The 17763-nt window shown below is 36.9% G+C and overlaps 1 protein-coding gene and 1 long non-coding RNA gene across 2 annotated transcripts in view; both read right to left on the bottom strand.

Moving 5' to 3' along the window:
• Window positions 1–332: 332 nt before the first annotated feature.
• LOC140161719 (medium-chain acyl-CoA ligase ACSF2, mitochondrial-like) overlaps window positions 333–17763 on the bottom strand; it is a 35530-nt gene continuing 18099 nt past the window's right edge. The window contains exons 7-8 of the mRNA XM_072185022.1: window positions 2472–2589; window positions 333–470 (exon numbers count right to left, since the gene is read on the bottom strand). Coding sequence (XP_072041123.1) covers window positions 333–470; window positions 2472–2589 — 256 coding nt within the window. The remainder of the gene's footprint in view (window positions 471–2471; window positions 2590–17763) is intronic.
• On the bottom strand, window positions 8940–11110 carry LOC140166519 (uncharacterized). The gene is made up of 2 exons (XR_011860876.1): window positions 11025–11110; window positions 8940–9018 (listed from the first exon to the last, which is right to left on the bottom strand). It is a non-coding gene; the product is annotated as an uncharacterized lncRNA (long non-coding RNA).

Below are 17763 nucleotides of genomic sequence, written 5' to 3'. Positions count from 1 at the left end.
AAAGGTCCAACTTGGTCTTTCACAGAAGATCATTTCTCCCACACTCTTCAGGCATTTGTAATGCCCTGCCACCACATATAGCTTTAAGCGAGAGGTTAATAGCTATATAGGCGCCAACCCGTCAACGCTAACCAATTAGATAACTGCAGTTAATGCATGACATAAAAACATGCCATTAAAAAACACACCAAATAACGATTGAGATGCGTTTTACGAGTTTTATAACCTAAGACTAGAGAGAGTTAGTAGAAACAGAAACAAAAACATGGCTAATCTGGTCCTTTTTGATCAAAATTTATGAAATTTGTTAAAACGACCATTGCGGTCATTACTCATTCGGACCGACAGGGTTGGCTTACCCACTGAGGATCGAAACCGTCCACATCGCTCCTATATGTTCCAGCACCACGTGTCACATTCAGTAAACAATGGTGATTATGAATTGCTGCCTTTGGATCTCCTGTTGTACCCTGGGGACGGAAATATTGTAGTGGGAATGTTACCTTAAAACACATTTTTACCCGAATCGGAGTTATAAATGACAGTCTATTATACACACACAATAAATATGTGTAATGTCTTGGGTTTAAATTTTATTTCATTATTATATACATTGACACCATGCTGCTATTATTAACGGGATTTTCATGGATCATTATGATGTCTTTAGCGTCAACTTTTACATAACTCTCCCGATCTGCAAGTACTTGTATGTTTGATCTCAACTATAAAGTAAAGTTAAAACAAATTCAAGGAATCTTGAATTGTTGGCGTGCAAGAAACCTTTCTATGGTTGGGAAAATATGTGTTATTAAAACTCTTCTCTTACCACAGCTTCTTTATTTATTTACAGTTTTATGTATTTTTCAAAGAGCTTGATAAGATGTTTTATAAATTTATTTGGAATGGGGGTAATGATAGGTTAAAAGAATTTATCTTTGTAATAATTTTGAATTTTGTGGTCTCTGTATGATTGACCCATACAATTTCTGTTTGGCACAAAAAATGACCTGGGTTAAATTTCTTCTTGATGAAGACTTTGATAGTTTTTGGAAAACCATTGAGATATCAAGTATGGATCAACAGTATGGTGATTTGCTATGGCTTTCGTACGCTCCTGAGAGTCTTCTTAATAAACTTGATTGTTCTCAATTAGCTGACTCGCTTAGGACTTGGTACGTTTATCGTGACAGGGCTTGTCAAGAAATTTATAATAAAACATTTTCTGATATGGGCTTTAATCAATGTCTTTGGTACAATAGAAATATTAGGTCCAAGACCAAAAAATATTTTTTTTATGAGGAGTGGTGTGACATGGGAATCGTGTATATTAATGACTTTCTTAATCCTCCTTACCAGGTAGTAAACTGTTTGAAGAATTGGTTTTGGACTTTGGTATTTCTAATCATGACAGAAGGAAATTTAATTTTCTCATGAAATGTATTCCCAGCTCGTGGCTTCGGGGTTCAGATGGACAAGTTAGAATTAGTGAAGATGTCACTACAGGTCTTCTCCAAGCTCAAAAGGTTCCAAGATACTCTTATTCTATTTTGAGAGAGACATGTGTTCCACAGAATCGTATTGATTTTTGGGAGACTCTTGTCGATGTTGATTCTGATGATGATGGCCCTGAGGACACGGACTGGGAAGAAATTCATTTGCGTAATTTTAAATGTTCTATTGATACAAGGCTTCGTTCCTTTTATTTTAAAATTTTCCATAAGGCAATTGCATTTAATGACTTTCTTTTCAAAATTAATAGGAAAGATTCTTCCCTTTGTGATTTTTGTAGCAAATTTCCTGAATCAATCATTCATATCTTTTGTGAATGTGATTGTGTCAAACCTATTTGGGATGACTTTGTTCAGATTATTCAAGATAAACATGACATTACTTTTTCCATTTCAAATTTTGATAAGATTTTTGGGGTGTTTCAAGACAACTTTATTACATATTTGTTTCTTTGTATAAAATACTATATTTATGTTTATGTTAGTAAATTTCAAAAAAGAAGCCTAATATTGTGAGTTGTAAAGTTTTTATTAAAAATAATAGAGAGACTGAATATTGTATTGCAAAAAAAGGGGAAAACTCTCACTTCATTTCAAAAAATGGAGGTTTGATCTTTAACTTTTTTCCTGTGGTATGCATGACTGTGGATTCGAAGATACATGACTTATGTGTAATATTTGTTTGTTTGATTTTATACATGGTGCATTGTTCAATCTATCTCTTTTTTTGTGATTTTTTTTTTGTGATCTTATATAATTTTTACTTTAATTTTTCTTAATTATGTTTCTGTATAAAAAAAATTTAAAAAAATGAAAAAAAGGTTGTATTTTTTAAATGTATTTGTATTGTTGTAATAAAGATGGCAACCTGACAGCCTTGCAAAGATAAAAAACAACAACTTTTACATAACTCCATTATATTCATTTGTAGATAAATTGCAATAAATATAAACAACTTACAGAAGTAAAATATGCAAGGCAAGGATCATCAATATCAATGGTCCAGCATATTTCCTCGACCTTCTTCCTCGCAGATTCGTCACCAATTTGAAGAAATTCATTGAAGGTGTATGCACCACTAGAATAAATAAAATCAAATCACTATACCGTTCTGATACATACCCAAGTGCAGGTAATATAACGTTAATCTCTGATATGGGATACTCAGGTGGAGATAAGATAACGTTAATCTCTGATATGGAATGCTCAGGTGCAGATAAGATAACGTTAGTCTCTGATATGGGATACTCAGGTGCAGATAAGATAACGTTAGTCTCTGATATGTGATACTCAGGTGGAGATAAGATAACGTTAATCTCTGATATGGAATACTCAGGTGTAGATAAGATAACGTTAGTCTCTGATTTGGGATACTCAGGTGCAGATAAGATAACGTTAGTCTCTGATATGGGATACTCAGGTGTAGATAAGATAACATTCGTCTCTGATATGGAGTACCAAGTGCAGAGAAGATAAGATTAGTCTCTTCTGTTTTTAGGACATCCAGATGCTAGTACACTCTCAAAAAAGTTTTAAAAGCTCTAGAAAGGTCAAACATTTTTCTACAAAGGGTAAAATAACACTATCGAGAACTTAAAGGCTCTTTCAGTTCAAAGAATATGTTGGTCTCGTAGGTTCCATATAGAGGATAAAAAAGGGTTCTTTTAAGTCTTTTAACCCTTTATTTCCAAGAGTATATGATGACATTAGGTTCTGATAATGTACACCCAGGTACATAGCCTAAAGATAACATAATGTCTCTGATATTGAATACGTATAGATGCAGGCAAGATCACGTTAGTCTCTAATATTAAATAACCAAGTGCAGTTAAGTGCAGGGTAACCACGATACAGGCAAACATTAGTATATCATCAGTCTCTGATATGCCCAGTGGGCACACCCGACGTTGAAATCACGTTGAAATCAGGTTGACGTTTCGACGTTGAAATCACGTTGTATTTGCAAATCGACCCTAACCTGATTTCAACCCGATTTCAACGTTGATTCAACGTCGAAATTTCAACCTAATTTCAACCTGAATCCCACGTTGTATTGACGTCGAAATTTCAACCTAATTTCAACCTGAATTCAATCCGATTTTAACCTGATATTTATTTAAATAATTATAATTATTATAGGCCTATAGTAATATATTTATACGTACCCGTGTAGAACCTCACCGCTGTGGTCCGTCTGGGAGAATATTATCATGAATTCATGATTATAGGCTAGGCCTGGTATCGCCCCTGGGTAACTGGTATCGCCGTCGTTGTCGGTGCAGAGGGCCGGTGCAGTCGGCACACATACGCGGCATGCAACCGGGTGTGGAGTCGTGGTGAGCCGCGCGCAGTGGTCACGCCCATAGACATACCACCTAGACCTGTAACTGCCCATCCCTAACCATGGCAGTAGGTGAAGCCACGTATCCAAGGTGATTTTGGTCGGGTGGTCGGACGCGGAGAAATAAGCGTTCATGTCTGGAACGAAAACGCGATCGTTTGCGTGATTGCTGCGCCGTTATCGCCCGCGTCAAAGGCAACATGTTCTGTAGACGCGAACATGTCTGCTTGTTTGCGTCCGGGTTGCGTCCTTGTCAAAATCGTTGCTAAGCCGTGTTGACTTCACTACGCAAACCAAAGTTATAGGTCTAGGTACTTGTTTGTCTGGGGTCACGCCGTCGTTGTCGGTGCAGAGGGACGGTACAGTCGGCATCCATACGCGGGATGCAACCGGGTGTGGAGTCGTGGTGAGCTGCGCAGTGGTCACGCCTCGTTGTCGGTGCAGAGGGCTGGTGCCTTAGATTATTAATACACAGATTGGAATTTTCCATGCCTGTGCCCTCTAAGCGTACTCGAATTCAGCTGACGCCGGTACAGCGTACAGACCTAGCGACATCGCTTATCTTACGCGCGAAGTTTCTTTTGTGTACGCTCACGCTATTTGCGCTATTTTGAGTTTGCTCACGCGGTACCTGACTTAGCGTCGATCCCCTGAGGCAACATGCCATGTTTCCACGGTGTGGCTGGTGCAGTCGGCATCCATAAGCGGGAGTCAACCGGGTATGGAGTCGGAGGGCCGAGAACGGCGGTCATGTTTTTGATCAAAAATCACAATTTTGACCAAAAATCACATTTTTGACCAAAAATCACATTTTGACCAAAATCACATTTTTGACCAAAAATCACATTTTTGACCAAAACTCACATTTTTGACCAAAACTCACATTTTGGAGCAAAAATCACATTTTGGACCAAAAATCATATTTTGACCAAAATCACTTTTTGACCAAAATTACATTTTGACTAAAAATTACATTTTGACCAAGATTCACATTTTGACCATAAATCACATTTTTGACCCCTGACCAAAATAACATATTTTGAAATAAAAACACATTTTTGACCAAAAATCACATTTATGACCAAAATCACATTATTACCTAAAACACATTTTGTCAAAAATCTAATTTTTGACCAAAAATCACATTTTGTTTCAAGATGGCCACCACTGAGTAAACATGCAACTTTTTGGAATCTTCTTGGTATCCGATTTTGCTAATTTCTCACCTTTTCATATCAGTTTATCGTAATAGCCTCAATTTGATGATTTGACCTATTTTTACCCTTCAAATCCTAAAATAGCTTTCCATAGATTTTAGGTGCAAAGTAAGCGTCGCGTTTTAGGCCATAAGTCGAGTTACCTTGAACTTTGACATTTATATATCATCATCATATCAATTTTTCAACGTCGTCGTAGAGCCTTCAAGTTGAGTTGCCAAGCAAACACAAAACGTGTTGTCGGTTTATATAAAGGTATAAAATGTTTTAATAACGTTCTAAAAACACTTGAAAAATAGATGCACGATTTTAACATAATGTTATTAAAGAGTTGACAAAGCATTTTGTTTACCTTTATAATGCGAGTAATACAGCAATAAAGACTAAACAATTCTGGTTTATTTTTTCAAGATGTGCCGCCATTTTTAAAATGGCCGCTGCCTTAACAACTGCCTGAAAACAACAACAACAAACACATGTACATATACAGGACACCTCTTTCACCTATTATTGGTATAAAATCAACCAGAAATATGATAGTGCTCTAGCTGTAGAACAATTATTTTGGATATGAGGTAATCCATTATTTTTTTCAAGATGGTATAGCCAATTTCATAGTGGCTGCCGCCTTTATTTTTAGCTGGAAAACGCACACAAAAAAACTGCATATTTATGTTCTAAAGATTCAAAACAATTTTTGAATAATTAAAAATATGGGTTAAAAAGGATCAAAAATTGGTATATTTTAAGGTCCTTATTCAAAAAAAATTCTGTCTTTAGAACATAGATATGCGATTTCAATAGATTTTGAAATTCAGTGTAAGTTGTTATGATTTCATATTATAAAACATATTATCATACACATCGCAAATCCAAAATAAAATCAGCTCCGTCCTTTTGATTTTCAAGTTACTTTACATGTGTCATACTTTGATACAATTTGTATCAAAACGCATCCTAAACACTTATACCCCGTCTTCAACACTCTAAATGCTAACGTTTAGCTATTAAAGCGACATGTTTAGATAAGTAACAACATCATAGGACTTCTTCTGATGACGATGTGTGTCACACATCGACAATTCAAGGTTACTTGGATATTTGTGCTGAAAGTCAGTTTAAACTTTTAGAAATTAGATATGTAAGCTTTTTATTTGTGATGTTTAGGAGTTGGTGTTGCCAAAATACCAATCGTTTCGTGAAAATGTGGAAAACAATATTTTCTTTTATTCCTAAGCACTTTAATGAGTCTCCGGCAATCATAATATCATGCCTTATAAATGTTAGAAAGATAATAATCAAGCCCGAATCACATGGTCGCCATGAGATTGTTTTAGATAAAACCACGTGATTCGTGCTTGATAATTATTTTTCTTACATAGGGCATATTGTTGTGATAGGCGGAGCCTTCCTTTAAAAAGTGTGTATTTGTTTAAAAGTGTTACGAGCTGGACATTTAGAACCTAAACACATTAGATTTGTGATGGTTCTCAAAAGAACTCGTTAATTTTCAAGAAGTATTTTATGTTAAAGTGTGAGGGTTATCCATAGGCCTATGTACTAGGAGGACACTTTAGAACTTGACCCTTTTGGAACCTTTAAGAATGTACTGGATGCAACGTGCCCATTATACTTAACTAGATTTCGCGGTTCTCGGTCGGGCGCTTCTCGTGATAGGCCTATTTCTAATTACCCAAACCCGTTACCCATATACCTGCCCTGACTTTTTAAACTACTATGAAATGCATCTCTCAATGATCAAGACCCAACTTTACACAACTTAATCAACTCTGTTTGTTTTTATAGGTGTGATGCTTACTTCAGTAGTTCGGTAGGCCTACCCATAATCTGGAAACCCATCATTCGCCTCTTCCAAGCCCTGCCCTGTTACCACATTTAGAGAACCGAAATTAGTATCTGGACGTGGATATACCCAGCAAACACAAAAACGTTTTAAAAATGTTTTATTAAATAAGTTATATTTTGGCTTTTGGTTTAAGTGAAAACGTTTTAATAACATTAAAATGTCGGGTTATATAAAGGTCATGATAACGTTTAAAACGTTTTGTATGAAAACACACTACAACAATATTTTTGTCAATACTTAAATAACATTATGTTAAAATATTTGAACCCAGCAAACACAGAAATGCAAATATTTTGGGGAAAATTTTTTCCCAAAATAAGATTCTGTTTAGAATGTTTTGTATCAAGTTTTCAAGAATGTTTTTGGAATGTTATCAAAACGTTTTTATACCCTTTATATAACCCGACATTTAGGCCCTACACGTTTTCTGTAAAACATTTTTGTTTGCTGAGCAGTAGATTATCAAAAATTTTTAAGGTTATGAAACCGTTTTATACTCTTAATATTCCTTTTATATAACCCGACATTTAAACGTTTTCTGACAACCTTTTGCGAATGATGTCGAAAACGTTTTGTGTTTGCTGGGTAGGGCGTTACTAAAGTAATGAAATCAATCGCGAGAAACGTGAACGCAAAAACGGTTCATATGCCTTCCGGAAATAGTCATGTTCTGCTGAAATAGGCCTATAATTATTGGTCCGATGAGATGCACGTGTTTGGTGTGTGCACGTGTTCGGTATTGAAATATGTGTTGAAAATAAGGCCGGGAAATAAGGCCTAAAAATGAGATGCACCTGTTAGTCACACTGCTTTTCCGATGCGCGTACTGTACTCCGCGCACACTCCCGTTGATACTCCGCGATAGCGCACATAGACATGGGATAGCGCACCGCGAGCACGACCACGCTGACGCGAACGCGATAGCGAGCGGACAGACGGACGGACACGCCGTAATTAGTATTAAGATGAAGTAAAAATCCTGAGTAAAAATGTCAAGTTTTTCTTCTTTTCACGTTACAACTAACTTAAAACTTCTGATACCATGTAAGGTATCTTTAACATAATTATGGTTTCTAAGTCCTGACTTTTGATACACTAACATAACTAAACTGGAAATTGTTGATAGATTATATAACTGAATACTTCTATTTTTCTCATGGAAAAACTTCACAGAACTTTCTTAGACTGATATACAGATAGTGTGATCAATAGCTTTGGAATTGTTCTGCGTTTGCTTCTGCTTCTGCTTTGATACTCCTCAACGCTACATTTGTAACCAGACGAGGAGAACTCTGGAACCTAGAGTTAATGAGTGTATTTTTGAAGTACAGTCAACAGTACCGGGGGGATCCCCTGCAATCCACCCTTCAATGTATTTAAAGGATCCTTGTGCTCAGTTTTAGCTGAAGGAGATAAGCATCAAAAACGTCAACCCTACCAGTAGGCTTATATCGCATTGATGTCATCAATACCAATATTACTTGAAGAAAATCTAGACCAGAATCTGTATTTGCTTGCTTAGTTGTTCAACTTGTTTCTTTCTATGTCAAGACACATATCAAGGCAATAACAGCTGTTATCATGAAGCTGATGGGTTTGCACATTTTGACCAAAAATCACATTTTGACCAAAACACTTTTTGAAGTTGGTCCGTTTCACAGTTTCTGGAATGTGAGGCGTGAGTACATTCCATCTGCGGGCTATATGGAATGAATGATGACTAACAACTTGAGTTAGATCTGATGTACGTGGCAGCAACTGCTTTACGATGGACCCAAAGGCAGAATTTGAAGGAGGGTCGATCTGTGATGTGAATGACCCGCCTCTGGACTGTATCTAGCTTTATTCAGTGTCGGAGTTATTCCATGTCATGCCGTGTCAGTTTACTCCATCTTTGATTTGACCATGCTCTTGTATTAAAATTATGGCTCTCTCAATTGGCCAGTTCATCCAAAATCTTTGGCTGCATCTAAACTTTTTTTTTTTTGATGCTTTATACATTGTACATTGTCATGGACTATAGTCTATTGCATGGCCAATCTTGTTTTGATTCCATTGTCACGTGGCACAACAACACGTCAGCTGTAACGACAAAAATAACAATTTCGGGATTGTCATTTGAAAATACATTTCCATAATTTACACATACAGAAACATTATATTTGACATAGACATGCAGTACGATTAATATGCTTAGCCTTAATGTAAGATAGTTACTCCTGACTGTTTAGGGTCATTCTGCTGAACAATTCTTAGGGCCATTATTCGGACCAAAAGAGGGAAATTGTAAGTATTTTTGCTCTAGTTTCTTTACATGTTTAAACTAGAGCGATTACCGTACCATAGCTGAACAATGGGGCTTTGGCAGTATATTGTGGTACATGTATATATCAACCCTTTATGACCCCTTAATGACCTTAAATGAATTTTAAAATATTTTAAACATGTTTAGAATGTCATAAGGATCATTGCATTTAAATATCAGCTCAATTGGTAAAACATGACCTTTGACCCCCTTTATGACCTTAAATGAATATTAAATTATTTTAAACATGTTTAGAATGTCAGAATGATCATTGCCTTTAAATATCAGCTCAATTGGAGCATTTTCGGTTCAAATGACCTTTTTTGACCCCTGTAACTCCTTTATGACCTCTGATGTTAGGAAATATTTTGATTATATTCTTTACTCCTTCCTCTTTCATTTGACATCACTGGGGGGTTCATGATTTGATTCATACCTTCGTGGCATTTAAAGTTATGTCCATTTCAGACCAAAAGGTTAGTTAGTAACCGAGTAACATACACTGTTAGGCCGTGTAAAATTAATATTTTGGTTCTCGTCCCTCCCTCCTCAATTTCTGGGATTTGTCAGATTTTTTTTTTTTTTTTAGATTTTTAATTTTTTAGACTTTGGAATGATTTATGAAATCTTCAAACATATAAATAAGTTTATTAGAGAACAAGCATCACTTCCAAGTCTTTTGTGGTACTCTAGGGGTTTATCCTCAGAATCTCACATTTGAAAAAAAAAAAAACTTAAAAGGGCCTCATCGTTTCCTCGAGCACTGTTGGAGAAGACCGAAAACTACTGACAATGCTAATTTTACATTGGAAAAAAACACAAAAAAAAAAAAAAACACCTCCTCCCTCATCAATTCATGAAAATCCTCTGGACGAGAACCAAAACATTAATTTTATACGGCCTTATAGGCTGGTACCATTTCATGGTTCAGCAAAAAGCAAAAACAAAAACTGAGTTCGCTGAGCTGATTTAGGCTTTATACATTGAATGGTAAGACAGACTAATCGAAGAAAAATTCCAAACGTCTTTAGTTTCGGAACCGGGGTGCAAGAAAGAAAGAAAAAGAACTGAAAGAACTGACCAAAAACACTAGTACAATGACCTAGCACATGAGCATGACTAGACCTGTAGTCTAGGGGTTCACCTATGCTCCCAGCAGTACAATCCAAGCTAGACCTTGCTGCACGATATGACTAGTCTAGGGCTAGGCCTAGGGCCTAAGTTTGTTAATTATAAAATAAACATTTGCTCCCCCCCCCCTTAAATGCCAAAGGCCCAAAAAGTCTTCTTTTTTAACCCCAAAAGTCCCCCTTTTTAAGCACAAAAAACTCCCCCTTTTAACCCCTGAAGTCCCATTTGCGAGCGCATGCTTTCTTGTTCCAAAAATGTCCAAATCCGCCCAGCCCAAAAAGGTCAAAATTTTGAGAAAAAAAAGGTCCACTTTTTCAAAATCAGCACCCCCCCCCAAATAAATCCAGACTACGGGCCTGATTTCCCCCAGCAAATATTCCAAACTGGCATGACTGGGTCTTCTACAAAGTCATGTCACAAGCATGTCAACTTCAAAGCACTGTTTCGTGTTTCTCGAATGGTGCATTCATGATTGTATATATACAGCATGCATGTCATGTGCAGCAGGCATGTACTTTTTAAACTGCTCAGTAAGCTTAACTATTTTAACATATCCTGATGATACAAAATGGAAAACCAAGTTGAAATATACATCCAGCAATGTGTCCAAAAGTCAAGTAGACCTTTAAAGAAAATTTAAATGTTTACTAACCTGTTTTATTTGCAAATTTAGGCCTCAAGTTTATGTACGTCATACGTACGCGTGCAACTCCTTTTGCTTGCTGCTGTACATTGGGCACTGATATCCACTCTGGAAAAGTGTTGGGCGAAAGCGATATCGCACTACTACAATTTTAATCCAAAAATATAATTTTCGAATGTCCAAACATTTATGGTGGATCTAGGATTAAAAACCTGTTTTTTAAGGTCAAAATGCGAATATCCAAAAATTTGAAATTGTTTTTCAACATGTTTCAGATATAGGCCTAGGCCGACTAGCCCTGAGACAAGATGATCCAGATCCAGATCCTACATCAAGCCCGGGACATCAAGTTCAAACAAACGGACACATTCAAGGCATTTGTTATTGGCTGATGCGCCAACCCGCTCGCGGCAGTGGCATAAGTTTTGCACTCGCGTGTGCGTAGGCCTACTCACAAACACTTGTGCACGCGCGTACGTACCTACAATAATTTGCAAATGCGCGTGCGTAGGCCTACCTGTAAACACTTGTGAACGCGAGAGTGTAGGCCTACTTGCAAACACTTGCGAATTCGCATGCGTACCCGTAATAACTTTCGCGTACCCATAAAAACTTGCGAACTCGCATGCGTACCCGTAATAACTTTCGCGTACCCATAAACACTTGCGAACGCGCATGCGTACTCGAAAACACTTGAAAACTCGACTGCGTAACGCAATGTCTTGTGCACGCACGCGCGTGCGTTCCCCATAGGGCCTGCACTTTGGCTCGACATTTGAAAGGGGCGTGAATTCATTTTTGGATACGCCCCTATTATAATTAGGTAATACTCGACTCACACACATTCCCTATAATGTATATACATATACCACATGTAGTAAATCTGTCTGCTTTATCTGTATTGTGCCGTTCTTAAGCAAATAGTTAAACACGATTTCATCAAACATTATAACAATAGCTCTTTTACAGTGTGCAATCATCCCGGGCAATAATTTGGCAATAATAGAGTATGTGCGTGAAATTATTGATTGGCTCCATACAAAGGATTTGAACCGGTGTCCTTCACCGTAATCATGGCGCAATGCAGTGCATTCAATCAAACGTTGCCTCATTTCAAATATATAGTTTTAGTTTTGGTTTTGGTTTTGGTCACGTGGTTTCCTATTGTCCTGCCTAACCACTTGAATCACAAGATATCGAACTCTTTGTTTCTACCTTTTGTTTAAAACTAAACATTTGTGACAGGTAGTTTCGGTTTTGGTTTCAGTTTCTTATAAGTGGTGTGACGAATAAAATTACAGGATTTTCGAGTTACCTGATCTAAGTATACAAAAGAAATGTTTAAATTTCGCAGTGCAATATTCACGAGCAGAGAAGTCGAACAAAACAGTCTACATTTGAAAGCATTGATTTAGTTTGAAAGCATTGGCTTGAGACTACGAAATAGCCTAAGCTGATTTCACTGTGAAAATATATAGACCATCGAAATATTTGCATTCGACATTACAAAAGGGGCCACTACTGTAATTGTATAGGTGCTATAAACAAAATCGATTCATGTCCTTAATCCCATGTACCAGAATCGATGGAAGGCCATTATATGACCTCTAATAACCTAATGACTTTTACTGAAGCAATTTTTACTGCAAAAGTAGAAGATAGAGGGAGAAGATTGGGGTGTGTGTGTGGGGGGGGGTGGTTGGAGGGGAAGGGGGGGATGGGCCGGGAGAGAGAGAAACATATGAGAGAGAGCATTGGAAGTGAAAGAGAAGGGGGAGGAGAGCTCGAGATGAAGATATCGAATGTAGGGGAGGAGGAGGGGGAAAGGGGTAATTTAGGAAAGAGGTGGTTATATAGGGAGGGAGCCCCTCTTAAAGAGGTATGGGTTGTGCTTCCTGGGATAATACACTAATTCATAATCAAATCATCTCCATGCATCGTTTATGTTTCATACAAACAAACAAGGTCCCCCACCCCACCCCATCCTTCAGTATACGCGCATGTATATGATTTCTAGGCCTAGAACTCGTGAGTGTAATATGCCACCTACCTTCGACAGAGAGCATCAACTGTCGTCCGCGGGATAGATTTCCGATATCAATCATGATAATAATTATGTTAGCACAATAGGCTATTGTATACTTCTGGTTATATACCCTATACTGTGTCCTCCCAGCATAATAGTGTTATGATTGCAGATCAGATCAGCTCTACTTTTTAATCCCTTGATTTTTGGTTTCTGAACAAAAGAGAAACCAAAACTATATATTTGAAATGAGGGGTTGTCGTCAACCTATTTGATCGTATAGTGCATTAAATTTGTTATGTGTGTGAGACGAGCTGTCGCGGTAGATTGCAATAGCTTGTTATCATGCTTTTGTTGAATGAATTTGAGTACTCCGCCATATTTACTTTATTTAATCGGACTAATGCTATAACAGTAGGTGAATACAAGTATTGAATATAGGCCTATCGCGTTGCAAAGCCCAATTCAGTGATCCCAGCGAAAGTGAAAAAAAAATCAAATTGTTACTTTTATAAAAAATTTTAATGAAAAAAATTGGCAAAAACCCAAGAAAACGGCAGTATCGACGAAGTTGAAGCCCCATTCAAATAGGTCTACATGTAGCTAATTTATATACTGTCTGTAATTACAGATTCACGTAAATGCATTATTTTTGTCTTAAATAGGCCTACACGGCTTTTGGCTGAACCACTAGCAGAAGACACCAAATTGATGTTTTATGACCTTTGACATTCTTTTGTGGCGAGTGACATGGTCAGTTCAATTCACGCCGAGTGTCCTTGACAGATTTGACTCTGCTTCAGTGGTCATAAAAGAATTCAAAAGATAACCTCTGCCCCAACAATCCCAAGCAATTGTCTGAAACTGCTTTTCGGATGATGTATCATAAGAACTCAGTCGTCAAATGATGATAGTCATATAATGACCAAAAGATTATTACTGACTACTATATCATTGAAGACTGAGTTCCGCAGTACAAAATCTGAATTTTGATGATTTTACGATCGTCCGGATGAAAAAATCACTGAATGGGCCGTTAGTTCCTCCTCTCCTTACCTTGGCAATATGAATCAAAGAAAAATAAAGAAAAAATAAATAAAACAAGAAAAAAAAAGTCAAAGAAAAGAAACAATAAAAGAAAACAAATATGAAAAGTTCGAACAATATTTGGTTTATAAAATTAATGTGACCGTGATGAGGCTCGAACTCACCACCTTCCGATTTAAAGTTCGAAGCGCTCGTGAACAAAATTCTGATGCCTTACCAAGTGAGCTGTGCTCCTGAGATACGAAATAAAAATAAAATAATGCAATGTATACCTGCTTGTGTCGGTAATTGATTTGCTCATATTCCATAATGGTACAGTGCAACAGAGCAAAAATGCCCATAATTTAAAAGCTATATAATTTATGAACAATATACACTACACATAAAAATACTAATACAAGGGCATTTCAACATAAGAATCCAAACAATTAAGTACCAACATGCACAGCTTTGTCCTTATATCACATTTGGGTTTTTAACACAATGTTATCAAACCTCTACTGTGATTGGCAGCTGCACAAGGCATCTCTTTGATAGCTGATAATGGCCATCCATTCAGCAAGTGGCTACTAACTGACCTTGACAGGCTTGAATGAGCACTGTCATCTGCTACAAAACCATCACACTCTAGGTTTGACAATGGAGTGAAAGACTATTATTATTGATTAGGCGCGGATTTTAAAAGTACAGCACCTATGCGTGTATAGCAAAAATTGGAATAGAATGTTTGGAGTCATGTAACTAAAATACTAAATGCATTCTGCAAAATGTGCTCTATCTGACCAATTTATAAAGCATTTCATTAGCTTTAATTTGACACATTGTTTGACATGTTTGGAATTATGGTAAATCATTAAATATTTATTAATTAATCAATTATGTCAATTAATTAAAAATTTAATGCAAATATGCATATTTTCTCTGACAGAATTGTAGGATTTGACAAGAGCCATTTTTCTTGTAAGTTTGATTCTTATAACATACCGGTATCGTATTGCGTCCCATTATAGTTACAGAAAAAAATACGCGTGCAGGACACACATACGCACCCCTACACACAAACACACCCAAAGGATCGTACCGTTTTACAATCGTATACTATTCTTTGGCGCTAGTAGTAGTAGTAGTAAATTCCAATTTTCTTTGCTTTACCTCACTTGTTCTGCTCAAAATTAAAAGGGGACATATCTGACAGTAAAAGCTTACATTTTATGGAAATTATGTTTAACTATTTGTTTAAACAGCACAAAACAGATAAAGCAAAATTACTATACATAGGACTATACATGTATGGTATGCCAGGGACTGTTTAAGAATATATCATTAGATTTATGATATTTACTTCGAGGACTTTTATATATCAAAAATGTGAAAAATATCAAATTTTAATAATTTGTCATAAAATTTGTATTATATCATAAATTTCGATGAAATTTATTTGATATCAGAAAGACATTCTTCGTATTCAGAATGCAATTCGATATGTCTGATGTGCTCTCATGTCCCACAAAAATACTATCGAAACGCTCAAAACGCTCATTCCAGATCCCTTAAAGTCATAATGTACGATCTTATAATATGAATTTGGTTAATTTTTTTCAAACCTGATTTTTTAGCAGATTTGTAATGTTTACAACTTGCACCTAAATGGAATCAGCCAAATTGCTTGTGTTTGTAGGTAAATAGAGCAAAGTTCGACATAAAGTCATAATGTCCTCCCATAGAACTGCGTGTTAAACGGCCAAAATAACAAGCAGTGTTTCTTTCACTTTACCTTATTATTTCAGCTCAAAATTAACAGAAACCATTCCCGATAATTATTACTAGTATTATTTCAGCATTTTGAGTATATAATGACAAATTTAAAATTTGAAGGAAATCGTACATTACCGGTAAGTCTTTAATTTGGTTAATTTTCTTTGTCTTTTTTTTCTTTTCTTGTTTTATTTATTTTTCTTTGATTTATATTGCCAGGGTAAGGAGAGGAGGGTATTATAGGAATATTCAGTGATTTTTTGATTTTTTTTCATCCCGACGATCGTAAAAATCATCAAAATTCAGATTTTGGATACTAGACTGCGGAACTCGGTCTTCAATGATAGTCAGTATTTTTTATATTTTGGACATTAATATGACTATCATTTGAGGACTGAGTTCTTATGATCCGAGGAGCAGTTTCAGACAATTGCTTGGGATTATTGGGGCAGAGGTTACCTTTTGAATTCTTTCATGATCACTGAAGCATAGTCAAACCTGTCAAGGACACTCGGCGTGAATTGAAAGACCATGTCACTCGCCACAAAAGAATGTCAAAGGTCATAAAACACCAATTTGGTCATTTGGTGTCTTCTGCTATCTAAAGGCCTTATATGGCTGATTTTGTACCTTTCGTCATTGTCATAGATGTGCTAACAAAGCTTGCTAGTGCAGTGGTTCGGCCGAAAGCCGTGTGTCTAAGGCAAAAAATAATGCATTTACGTGAGTCTGTAATTTATATACCGGTACTGACAGTATATAAATTAGCTACATGTATTTGAATGGGGCTTCAACTTCGTCAATACTGCCGTTTTCCTGTTTTGTATTTTTGCCATTTGTTTTTCATTAAAAAAAATTATAAACGTAACAATTTGATTTTTTTTCACTTTCGCTGGGATCACTGAATGGGACTTTGTAGCGCGGATTATTCAAAACTTGTTTTTACCTACTGCTATATATATAGTATTAATCCGATTATTACATAACTTTGCCAGCGTATTCAAGACATAGGTTATGTAAGGGATAAACTGTACATGGGTATAGAGGCCCTGCATGCTTTTATTGATTGGCTCCAAACAAAGGATTTGAAAAGTGTCCTTCACCGTAATCACGGCGCAGTAGCCTACAGTCCATTCAATCAAATGTTGTCAGTGTGCGAGACTAACGATGTATATCTATAGTATATTCACATGGGTGTCTTGAATGGCCAATCATATGGGACATAATCAAATTGCAGTGACTGCTTCCTTTGTTACCACATGTCAGTCATCTTGTGATTATTGGACCATGTAAACCTGCAAAAACGAGCCAAAGTGCAGGCCCTATGCGCAATAACTTTCGAACACAAGTGCGTACCCATAAACACTTGCGCATGCGCTTGCGTATTTGCAAACACTTGCGAACGTGCATGCGTACGCATAAACACTTGAGAACGAGTGCATACACGTAAAACTTGCGAACGTGCGTGCGTACTCGCAAACACTTGGGAACGGGCATGCGTACCCGCAATAACCTGCGCACGCACGCGAGTACTCATAAACGCTTGCAAACTCGCGTGCCTACCTGCAATATCTTGCCCGCGCGCATGCGTGCACATAAACACTTGCGAATGTGCGTTTGTACTTGCAAACACTTGTGTATGCACATGTGTACTTGCAAACACTTGCGAACGCGCGTGCGCACCCGCAATAACTTGCAAACACATGTGCGTACCCATAAAGACTTGAACATGTAGGCCTAGGCCTACATGCGTACCCATAAAGTGTGCTCGGATCGTTCCTCTCCTGAAAAAGCCAAGTCTTGATCATAATATCTTGTCAAACTATCGCCCGATATCGAATCTTCCTTATTTAGGAAAGGTCATCGAAAGGATCGCTGTTCAACAGTTGCAATCTTACCTGACAGAAAACCATCTTCACG

This window comes from Amphiura filiformis, chromosome 1, assembly GCF_039555335.1.
Source record: "Amphiura filiformis chromosome 1, Afil_fr2py, whole genome shotgun sequence".
In the NCBI taxonomy this organism is placed as follows: Eukaryota; Metazoa; Echinodermata; class Ophiuroidea; order Amphilepidida; family Amphiuridae; genus Amphiura; species Amphiura filiformis.
The sequence above is the reverse complement of the archived record's forward strand: the minus strand, read 5'-3'. Positions and strand labels throughout refer to the sequence as shown.